Here is a 12,335-nt window from a genome sequence, read left to right on the forward strand (position 1 = left end):
CGCATGGCTGAGTGCACTCAGTCATCTGTTTCAGCCAGCTGAGTGCCAGGGGATCTGCTCAGCTGACTGGTGTAAATGTTCTTTCTGTCTCAGGTCGTCCCATTTTAGCGCCACAGAGCTCCGACGCAGACCCCACTGATCTGAATAATTTATTAGTCTTTAAAAACAAATTTGGTGTGGTAATATGTAACTGAAACATTGGTATGTGCACAAGAATGGCATGTATAGATTACTATTGCTACAGTATTAGCATCCAGTTGAAATGGGGATAAACATGACCTTAGAACGTGCATGAAATATACATTCATAACTTATAAATGTCCTATTTAAAGAGGCAACGTGGCCACAGACACCCACATCCTTGTTATATCAAAGCAATTATTATAAAAAGATGTTGCTTCTTTACCTTGATGCCATCCTGCCATGGGTGTTCTTGCTGGAGCCGCTCTGCTTCGCTGGCTAACCTCTGCAGGTGCAAGCACAGACACAGCCTCATTAGATGCTGCTTTCTCTAATAAAACAAAACAAAAATAAGCACACTGTGGAGTCCTCTGAGCCACTCTGAGGTCAACGGACATTAGTAAATAATGCTGTGTGTGACGTATTTTGCAGCACATGGGAATCAGCTACAGCTGTCAATCATACTATGGGGTCAAATACATTCATATTAAAACTGAATATAAACTGGTTAATGTCTCTGAACCATTATAAAGAAAACATTTATTATGGCCTGAGCCTTTGCAGTGTTTATTAAGAGGAATCATCTAAACATTTCATACACTTACATCAGAAACAAAATATAAATACTGCAGAAAGACTTATCATGGAGAGCAGCTGTACTCTATAAGAAAACATATACTCACGACGAGGGCCTTTCGCTTCTTAGCCAGAAGCTTCTCTATATCCAGGGCCACCTTCTCCACGATCTTCCGAGGCTGATTCTTCACCAGACTGAACCGCCGCCTTTCTTCGTTGTAAATCTGTTTTAAAAGGACGACATCAGAGTGACACCAGGCAGACAGTATATTGTATTTATTCATAATTATCTGAAGCACAAACACTGAAGACATGTGTGCCATCATTTTTCCAGCACATACAACACACACACTGACAAGTGTGTGTGTTTTTATGAAGCATTTATGAAGTATTTATGAAGCTTATGAATTTGTAAAAGCAACCCTTTCTATATTAAAACAGCGAGGACACAGGGGAACCGCCACTTGTTGTGTTCGATGCAAAGCTAAAAATGGCTCCTTTCATGCAAGTGTATTCATGCACTCTGTGTGTGTGTGAGAGAGAGAGGATCACATTACTGGTGTCCTAGTCCAAAAAAATCACAGATCCCATGCGGCTTTTAGTCACATTAAAGTTGTTTACTTGCTTAATATCTTCTCTATACAGGAGGCAAACAGGTTTTTGAAGCAGAGTTAATTTTAGAATAAACAGCAAACAGGTCTAAAAACATTCACCATATGCTGTGTGAATGTTACTACATAAGATACAATGTGAAGAAAAATACAGTAACATATTTTTTAGGCAGTTATTTCACACATTTTATCCATTGGAGAACAAAGAAACTAAAACCAGCCATTTTATTAAACTAGCTGCACGGCAGTTCATATGGTTTGTTTTTCATTGTGTTTACTAGTTTTCTTTTAACTTTTTAAAGAGAGCATCACAACAGACTGATTGCCGGGATCACTCTAGATAGAACATGTTTAAATTTCACATTCGTTTCCCATCTTACACAATAATATGTATACAATAATGTGACAATGTTGATGTATTAAAACTACATTTAGAAAACATGTTACAAATTACATTAAAGGATATTTTATCACTTGTAACACCAACCCTGTGTCAGTGAAACAAAATCAAATTTAAGTTTATTTTTAAAGTGCGAACTGAAAAAAATGAACTCATTCAGCCAGATGATGACCTTACTGCTCTTCTCCACAGGGGCTGAATTTAAATTAGAGCACACATGGACACACATCACTTCAGAGGACCTGGAATAGGGCCTTGCTACATCATCCAAAGTATTCCTTATGATTTTTGTTTTACTCCAGAGAACTTTATGGGTCATCAGGAGACACATGGGACTCACACTGAGTAAGCAGATTGGGCTGCATGAAATAAAAACCTCCAACATATTTCTCATTCAGTTTGGTGTCACACTCAATTGGACTGCAAAATAAGTTCTACCTAAACTAATATCTAAAAAAATGAAAAAACAGCCAATGGGAAGAATGAAGATGATGTTAATGATCCCCAGTGTCACGTCAAAAATGGTATTTCCCTGCACCATCTACTCTCTGGTGTTTCTAATAACTATAACTATGCACACAGCAACATCTCAGCACACAAACATTGTCTTCACTTGTACATTATGTGACTGGGATTTTATCATTATATCAGATGTACTATAGATGTATTATTTCCAGTACCTCAGTGTCTGACTGTCCCTCAGACTTTCTACCCTACGAGGAAAGGTGTCAGGGCACACAGTGAACATGCATGTGTACTGTATGACAGCTTTCTCCTATAAATGAACCTCCCTGGAGACACCCCTCAAGTTGAGCACTGACCAGATGCTGTATTGAAGCAGATGGGAACATGCAGTAATGAACAGGGTGTTTCAGTGAACCGTGTGCCGTCTGTGAAGAACTGGGTCCTCCGATGCATTCAGCACTGAGGCGCAGCACTGAGAATACATGTGGTATAACCGGGATGCTGTCTGCAGGCTGTACGCTTTAGCAGCAACTATTAGATGGAAGTTTTCATGGTTACCAGAGGATAAATCTACCGACCATCCTGGCTAGAGTGAGAGTAAGAGACTGTAAGAGTGTGTAAAAAAGTGCAGCTGGTGCTGAGGCTTCTGAACCCTGTGAGTGACTCTGGTCTCCATCAGCATCAGCATCAGCAAGTTTTTAGGTAAAATGTGACTATGTGACTATGTGACAATGTGACTACTAGGCGGAGTAATTTAGAATTAAAAAAGAAAGCGATTGATGCAGAAAGAACAAAATATGATTTAATATTTTAAAATTGTGTTAAATAAATATCTGTTCAAGTTCACACTAGTTAATCAACAGGACATAAGGACATCTGCTTACATAACAATGTAACTAACGTAAATTATGATATCACAACATATCATAATAAGCTAACTGATTATACTCAATATTCTTTGAAACATATCAACATGGTCCAACACCTGTCCATTATATGTTGGGTGATAAAAGGATATAAATCAGGAGCACAAAAAAATATTTTCACCTTGTTACAAAGGACCATTCGACCTGAGTGTTAGCGGTGTCAGTGTGAGCATGTTAGCACTGTGACATTTAGCTGAACACAGCCTCACAGGTCTGCTAGCTTTGCTGCAGACTGCTTTGATGTCCAGCACAGGGAGTCTGCGAGGGTTTTCTCACAAGCCCTACTATTACAAATAATCATCTTTCTATAGAGCACAAAAAGCAAAACTGAAGAGGATTCACTCTAAAAACTACAGCAAGTAACAGAGATGATCTCAAGTGGGCCACCATAATTATAATGTGAAACCCTGGCTTTTTATTGACTGATGAACGAACATGTCATTTGAATTACACTTGTGTCCTCGACTAGAGAGGATCGCGCTGAGCTCTCCAAGCTATAAGAGGAACAATTTCTTTAACAGAAGCATAGAGGGATTAATAAGGATTGAATGAACAAGTGAGTCGCACATCAAGGCATTACTGCGGGCTGACCATCTGCTCAGCTGTGACACAAACAGAGAGGACACGTGCCGGCGCTCTCTGCTGAGGAAACGCCCCCACACTTCTTCCCAGAGCAGGGCTCTCTTGCCCTCTACAGATCAGCTTTGGTCCTGTTTTTTGGCATTTGTCTCTTTAGGGACAGAGACAGGGAACAACTTCAAAAACTTGCTGATGCTGTAATGAAAATCAAAATGAAAACCCAACAACAGACTATATTTAGCTTTAGATTGATAATGTTTATAATACTGGAGGAAAAGATTTCAGCTGAAGATCATTTCATTTCTCAGCACAGTTATATTAGAAACACAAATATTGAATTAAAGTGTCATCAGTTATTAAACATCTGTGTAAAGTTTTCTCATATAAAGTCTAAAAAGTGAACATTCATGCTGGTTTTACATCTCTTAGTGTTTGTGAGGTATCATGATCATGAACCTGGAGAATGGCGGGATAACCGCTGAGCTTCATGACAAAGGAATGCAGAGCTAGAAGATATTTTCTCACTTAACACCACAGCTGCAGGCAGAGGCTGAAATACAGTAAATGATGAAGCCACACTTTTACAGTGTATTACATACCATGTTCAGACACTGGTTAATTTTGAGTTGATCACACAAACACAGTTCAGAAGTCTTCACTAAAATGTCAGCTCTAAAACTGCACTATATACTCCTGTTTATTATAATGACGATATTTGATTGAAAGGGCTAAAAGCTAAGATTTAAATGGAACTTCAATGGAATGAAATAATGATACCCACAATAAATCATTGTATTGCAATGCGGGTGCTCTTTGATAGGTTGCAGTGCCTACATTACATTTTAACAAGTGTCAAATAACTATATATTAATTTATTCATGTGTTCACTGTAAGCTGTAAGTCAATAAGGGTTTTTCCTACAAACGGAGTGTTTTTTTTAGCCCTTACTTGCAGGTGATTGTTCGGCGAGGGTCTTTAAAACTGGGAATATATTGTGTGTATGTACAGCGGCCTGTCTCAGTATTCTGGCCTGTTATTTAACACCAGATACACTTGGTTTTATACCTTTTTGACTAATACATCATTTCCATAAATTACATCCCTTTACCTCCAGAACATGAGCTTGATGTTCTGCCAACAATGATTATCTGTCATTTAGCCTGTTTATTGAGATTTCTTCTTATTTAGAGTAAATGTTCCAAAGACAAATATTTTTTAATGGTTTGTTCTAGAGAATAAGTTTTCACTAGTCCATTGTTTCTTTAGGTTACCTGTGTCCATGTCAGGCAGAGATCATCTATAAAATATCACCTGTCTTTAAGTTTTCAACAAACAGCATCCTCTTAGAAAGAAACTCCAAAAAATGTTTTCAATTGACATTAGATGATGACATTAGAGCTCAGGCGGCTGCAGGGAATCAGATTACTATAATGTATAAAAAGCACCAGACTTGGTGGTATAATCACTTCATAGTTCCACTGTTAACACCACATGACCGGATCAGCTCATGAAAGGTCTGAATTAGTATTATCATGGATGTAGGTGCTGTTAAGCTCATGGCTTCATGAAACTATTAATGAAGATATTCTAAATCTGACCACTGTAGGCGTGTGTTCAGGCTTCTATTTCACTTTGTACAAATCACACAGTGTGTGCAGAAATGATAATTGTTGAAAACAAAACACAAGGTGCCAGTGAAAATTTGGCTGCAACATCTGAAAAGCAGAGTTTATATAGTCTAAAGCACCGCTGAATTTAAAAGCTATTAGGAGCAGTTTTATGTCTGTTCAGGGAAAACAGTAGCATTGTGTTATATTGGCTGTTTCGCCGCTCTGTGAGGGGTCCAGAACAAAAAAAGAACAAAATGTGTTTGGAGGAGGCAGGCTGAATTGTTTTCTGGTTTTATGCACCTCTTTAGCTGCAGTGGTTGAACTTAATGGATTCGCAGCACACTGACCTCTCTGCTCCACGGATTCTATATTGAGCTGAAGCAGTGCTGTGATGAGTAAGAGGACAGACCACACACTCACCCCTTTCAACTGCTGGACTCCAGTGATGTGCTGGAAGACGGTGTCAATCTCCTGCTCAATACGTCTGGCCCAGTGCATTATCCTGTGGAGAAACATCACAAAACATGAAAACGATGCGTCTAACAAAAACAGTCATTCCATGGTGTATGTTAGAAACATCTATTAAGAAGATTTGCTTCATTTAATAATATACTGACTGGATTTATACTTCCACAGCACAACCAACAATTAACGAGGCACCAATAACCGAGCAGAAATCACAGAGCAAGCAGCTCTGTGATTTCTGTGACTCTTATAATGAGGCGAAGATTTTACACATTTGTACACCGACTGACAAAAAGAAGCTCAGACCATTCACAGAGATTTTAGAAACACTAATAAGCTAACTCAGACTCATCATGACGGAAATTAACAAAGCTAAGAAAAAAACGAATTCCTATATTATTATTAAGTATGTAGAGAGCTCGTCTACTGTGAGGAACTGATGACTTTTTCCCAAACATAATGAATAATACAGGATAAATAAAAAAAACATCCACTGTGAAGCACAACAGGGAGAATTACAACAGTGATCAATCAACATCTGCCCAATAAAAGTGTTTTACTACCCAGATAGTTTTCAAAGATATTTTAAGATTTTGCTGTGTTTGAAAGATGGTCATGTCGGTCACTACATGTGCTTGTTCAAGCCATTCTGTTAATTCTGTTATATTAATACATGTGTAAAAAGCTCTAAAACAGGCACTGGTTAATCCATCCACCCATCATTGGAACCTGTTTTGTCCTCCAGCAGGGTCACAGGGCGGCTGGAGCCTATGGCGCTATCTACAGGTGAGAGGTGGGGTACACCCTGGACAGGTCACCAGTCCATCACAGGGCAACAGACACAGAAAAAAAACATTCACACTCACACCTACAGGCAATTTAGAGTGACCAATTAACCTAAGAAGCACGTCTTCAGAATATGGGAGGAAGCCGGAGTACCTGGAGAGAACCCACACAGGCACAGGGAGAACGTTCAAACTCCACACAGAGTGGCCCCAGTCAGAATGGAACCAGGTTCAGATACCTGGATTATTTCTGTGAAAACACAGCACCTATTTGGAGCCAAAGCAATACAGATAGATGGATAGAAAGATGATGTCATCCACAGAAAAGGTGTGATTTCTTGCCACAGTTATCCAGGTCTGGACTTTATTACTGAAGATGTGAAGTGGGAGGAATTATTTCAGTAACTTTGTTTGTAGAATAAATGCTCCATTTTTTCCCCAGGAGTTAAAATTTTGTGCACATGAAACTTGGAAGGCTGAGTTAATTACAACTCTGGAGGATAAGAAGATGAATCCCTCGAGAGTTAGAGCACTTAATGGTCATTTCCTGCATCTGTGTCACATGGACACACAGTCACTACCACGTCCCTTAGGGACACTAATGGAATGTCCTGAGAGTGCTGACTTCAGCTAGAGTGTGTGAGCTCAACAATTCTTTCCCCAACCCCACATGCTCCAAGCAGTCTGACACTACTACTGCACACTTCAGACAATCAAGCCTGAGATCTGTCTGTCTGTCTACATATCCTCTTTGCTGTATACTTTAGCATGCGGCTAAAGCAGCAGATACAGCTAGGATCAGTTCAACTGCTTTCTGGGTAAATTGGCGAAATGATGTTTAAGACAGTCTGTCACACTGAAACATCTGTGAAGTTGCCCTTGGAAACCGCCTGGAAAAGATGGGTGCTTTTAAAAGGATACTTGACAGGTGACTGAATAAATCATCTGTCAGTCTATAACAAGGTGTGTTCAACCAATCAGATCACTGAATCACTGAAGAGGAAACACAACAAGCAGCTGAGAATCTTTGAAAGCGTGGCCTGGATGACTGAGAATCTTCATCGACGTGTTCGTTTTAGAGTCTACGCAGGGAAAATATGCATAAACAACACAGCTATGACAGCCCCTACTTCAACAGAAGACACTTATTGGTCTTATGAGGAGAAACAAAACAAACAAAAAGTAGTAGCAGTATAAGGTTGATACATTATCTATAACAGTCCTTTAGTTCTTTAGTTTATTTCTGTCCTTGCATTAAAAAATCAATTAGAGATACAGAATAAACACATCCAGAGGCAAAACTATTAAACCACTCAGAATCTTTCTAATCAGCCTTATAAATACTGTACAGCACAGTTTGTGTCTGTCTGTCTGTCTTTTTCAGATATGTCTTATAAATAATAAATGCTGCAGCATAATCACATGCCGAGCTGCAATTTCAAGGCAGAGCACACAGTCCTACACAGCCTATCAGAACAAAAGAGCATCCTGCAGTCTTTTATATTCACTGCATCCATGCCACGCTGGCAAAAAGGCAATAGGAATGCTTCAAATGAAAAATATGTTTAAAAGACTGTAGACTAGAATAAATAATTTATAGCATTAATGCTACAGATTTTCACCCGTCCCCAAGAGACCCCGAGGATGCAGCTTCAGTAAAGACACGCATCTTTCTGTTCACCTGCCTCTAAGTCAGACAGTTTAAAGGAAAGCCTGTGGAGGAGAAAACACTTCTGTGAGCCTGCTGCCTAAATTAGTTCAAACCAGGAAATAAATCCTAATACCCAGAAAATCACCCCGGATCCTGTAAGTGCCCAGAGAATCGATTCATTATCAGTCAGACAGACAGCTCACAGCAGAGTTACGAGACAACATCACAGATTAAAGCCTTGTCGGGTTTGTCTCTGCTGTCAGAACAGCCACAAATCTGCGCTCAACTGTCCACATCCACAGACACTGCAAAGAAACACAGCACTCCTCATCTCTTTTCATTGTAGCTGCGCTAAAAGAGATGATGATGATGAATAGCACAGAACTAGACTTTTCACTTCTGGGCTTCTGAAAAGTGCCAAAAAGGAGGAACAGAGTGAAAACTAAGATATACTCTGTTAGCTCTTTGTTGTGACTCCAGCAACATCACGACTGTGAAGTCACGTTTTAGATATGATTGAACGTCTTTGAACAGCACTATTTAAAAGTGATTTTTGTTTCAGCCTGAGGCAGTGCTCTGAAAAAGAGCAGCATGCAACACTTGTCCTCTCTCCATAGTGACAACACTAAATGGGGTATAAAAAGTGTTTCTTTAGAAAATTCATTCCACTCATTGGAATTAATTCTCCATTAAATCAGCCTATATGACTCTTAACAGATGGTCATGCTGCTCTGTTTATAAAGACGCGCGTAGACTCTGAAATAGCAACAATCCTGCAGGTTTATTACATGTCACACTAAATAATATGTCTTAAAAAATCCTGTTTGCAGTCTGTTTCCTATCAGATGCCACTAATGCTTCATTAAATCACAACATCCATCTGCATCCCATATGTTTTCAACAGAAATGCATGTGATCTGAATCAGTTATGAGTGTGTGGCCTGCACATTTTCACCAGTCTGTCGCATGTCATGTGTGTGGATTGACTTTGTTGAAGTTTAATTACAAAGTTGTGTGTGAGTTTGTTACTTGGTGTGATGTTAGTTTTCATCCTATTCCTCTCACGATTAGCTCGGTGCATTGGGGCCTTCAGGCAACCTACATCTTGTTGGTGCGACACTTTGTACACAAAAAGCAACCCTAGACTCTGAATCTGAGATGATGACAATATAATTGATTGAATGGAAGAGAAAATGACCCAATTTCTTTAGTGCACAATAATGTTAGTTTCATAATCATAGTAACATAGAGCATAATGCAGTGTATGTGTTCATCTCACGGCTGACATGTGAGTAATCCATCAGTGCCAAGCAGCAACTTTCTTTATCAGACAACAGCACAAAACTTAACAGGGGTTTAACATTTGGCTGGTGGTCCACCTCCCTCTGAATGCACCATTCAGGTACTCATACTGCATGTTACCATACCTAATGTTACGGCACTGATGCTTAAAAGAGCAAATGCACAAAATCACTGACCAAAAGACTGAGGTATCAAAACAACTGTGCACAAACAGACAACAAGTCCACTTTCTCTACACACTCTATTAAAACCAACACATCATGGCGCTGAAGTGAACGAGCCTGTTGCATCAGAAATTAATTGAAAATGCCCTCCGCCAAGTTCTGTGTGTCTAAATCAGGTTTGTTACATGACTGCAGAGCAGATTTAACTGTGTGAGTCAGTGCAGCAATCTAAAGTTTCAGCACTGTGTGCTCCACTTCTCCCTGTTTCCAGAAAACTCTGTATAGCTGTGTGCTGTGATGAAGGAGCCTCTGCTCTGTTACCTGCTACACTCGCATACCCCTGTGAGAAACGACTGAGAAGCACTGCATGACGTGACCCATATTCACATACAGCAGAGGTTGAGGGTGGAGCTGCAGAGCACTAGGTGGAGGATAAGAAGCAGAAGAGACATATATACATGTCACAGGATGCTGATAGCGTCAGGATTACATTATTATTGTTATTGATATGACCTTGACAGCAAGATGCAGCCTCTGTCAGATTTTGGATCTGTCTGAGGAAAGGGAGCATCACTACTTTTTCTCAATTACAACAACATTCATTAGAAGTACAGTGACATTCAATGAATCCATTATTATAAAGGTCTTTATTCAAAGTGTATGTGTCACACAATCGATGATCACTGTTGTCAGTGTATGAGTCATGTATCATGAGCGTGTGCTACAAAGAGCAACATCTCCTCACACATAAACATCACAACATGTGACTTTGACGCTGCATGTGGTCATAACAGCTGAAAAAGCCCACACATAGTGGATATACTTTTACTTTCACTTTAATCCAGGAGGCTGCGGCTCATGTTGCCTGTCAGGCTGATGTTTTACCTTCTTTTTTTCACGGTTTTGTTTGTTTGGTTCAGGCATCAAAAACTACTTCTATAAAAAGATCATGCAACAACAAGCATCTGCCATCTACAACCATTGCCTTCATAATTCAAGTACTACTGCAGTTCTCCTGGCAGGCTGAGTAATTTTAATAGTGTCAGACTGTAAAAAAGCTTAGGGTTGCAATGTTAACATCCTACATCTTGATGGAAAGAACCTGCCTATCTATCTATCTGACTGGAGGAGTGGGGGTTAAAGGAGAAGTGAGAGAGAGAGGATAAATCCTCTTTGCTGCAGTATTAATTCTTAATTGAAATGAGATGCTGTTCTTCAGTGTAGCAATTCTGCTTCATTTAGCTTACATGAGGAGACCCAGGGCACAGGGCTATGTAGCTGTTTCAAAGCACTCAGCAGAAAAACCAGCAGAAAGGAGGAGGTGGAGGAGGAGGAGGAGGAGGAGCGGCTATACCCTACTTGAAATACGGTAACCCAATTCATCATAAAACACAAACACACACACTCAGGCCTACACCTTCCTGATTTACAGGCCCCCTCCTTCTCTAATTGGTAACTACACCTCAGTTCTCCAGTTGTGATTGGACAGAAATCCTCCATCGTGTGCCCTGAAGATGAGAGGACCATCTGGCCTGCTCCTCCCTCCAGAGCAGCCTGATTGCTGAGCCTGGAGGTGGGCCCAGATAGCTGGAGTCTCAAGTTAGGAGCCAGCTGTACTTAACAGAAACGGGTTAAAGGTTTGATTTGAAAAAAAAAATAACACATTAAACCACACCTCCTTACTTCTGTGCCACATGGTAGCTGTGATGCTACTGTGCATGAATTAATATCTATTACTCAAGAGGCTGTAAAAAGCCAGTGTTTGCTGAAATTGTTTTTGTAAGACTGCATGGAAAAATCCAGTAATGGAGCATGAGAACAGCAGGGGAAACAAAGCAAAAGAAGCACCTTCCAGTTGTACCACTGCGCAGATTTAATGTTGCATGTCAGATAAAAACTCTTCACTAATTAAAGCCACAGTTAGTCTCACCTTTAACTCTGCAGGCATACAATACATCCCTCCAACCAACACTTTAAAAACAAGAGCAATGAGTTCTGGAGCTGATATATGTCAGGATATATATATATATATACATAGCTGCCTGTGTACAGAGAATCATCATATGGCAATACACAGATAACAGGTACACTGCCAAACTTGATTTATAAACATCTATGAGGTCTAGTGTTTGGCAGAAACACTGAGCCGTGGCTCCTGTAATGTCCATGCACATCCCTGTAATGTATGCACAGCCATAATGTGGACTACACCTTACAGACCGCTCTTTACATCCCCTGCCTTTACATGGATGTAATCACCAACACCGTGAAATTATGTAACAGCAGGAAATCTACCAGAAGTGATAGCAGAGCTGAGCCCTAAAGTTGTCCCCCCTCGGAGCCCGGCTGTTTACAGTCACAGTGTATATGTTTAGGATGCACTTACGTGTATTGTTGTGGGAATGTGAGACCCTCTGCTCCAGGCCACGATGCGCTGAAAATCAAGATAATCTGGATAGATACCAAGCAGACGATGCTGCAAGACCTTTCGCCTATCGCCATTTTCCATTAAAAATTCTCGTCACGGGGGTTTCGGTGCGTGGATGAAGCGCCCCGGACTGTCTCCGGGGTGTATCGAGAGCAAGTGTGAACGTCCGGCTCAGTTTCCCGACGACTTCATA

General features: G+C 40.3%; 1 protein-coding gene across 1 annotated transcript in view; it reads right to left on the reverse strand.

Annotated features, from left to right (window-relative positions):
- Positions 1-12,216, reverse strand: part of cacna2d2b (calcium channel, voltage-dependent, alpha 2/delta subunit 2b) — a 28,093-nt gene extending 15,877 nt beyond the window's left edge. Inside the window, exons 1-4 of the mRNA XM_028405655.1 lie at positions 12,101-12,216; positions 5,768-5,849; positions 864-980; positions 407-466 (exon numbers count right to left, since the gene is read on the reverse strand). Of these exons, the coding sequence (XP_028261456.1) occupies positions 407-466; positions 864-980; positions 5,768-5,849; positions 12,101-12,216 (375 nt within the window). The remainder of the gene's footprint in view (positions 1-406; positions 467-863; positions 981-5,767; positions 5,850-12,100) is intronic.
- Positions 12,217-12,335: the final 119 nt, after the last annotated feature.

This window comes from Parambassis ranga, chromosome 5 (genome assembly GCF_900634625.1).
Source record: "Parambassis ranga chromosome 5, fParRan2.1, whole genome shotgun sequence".
NCBI classification, from domain to species: Eukaryota; Metazoa; Chordata; class Actinopteri; family Ambassidae; genus Parambassis; species Parambassis ranga.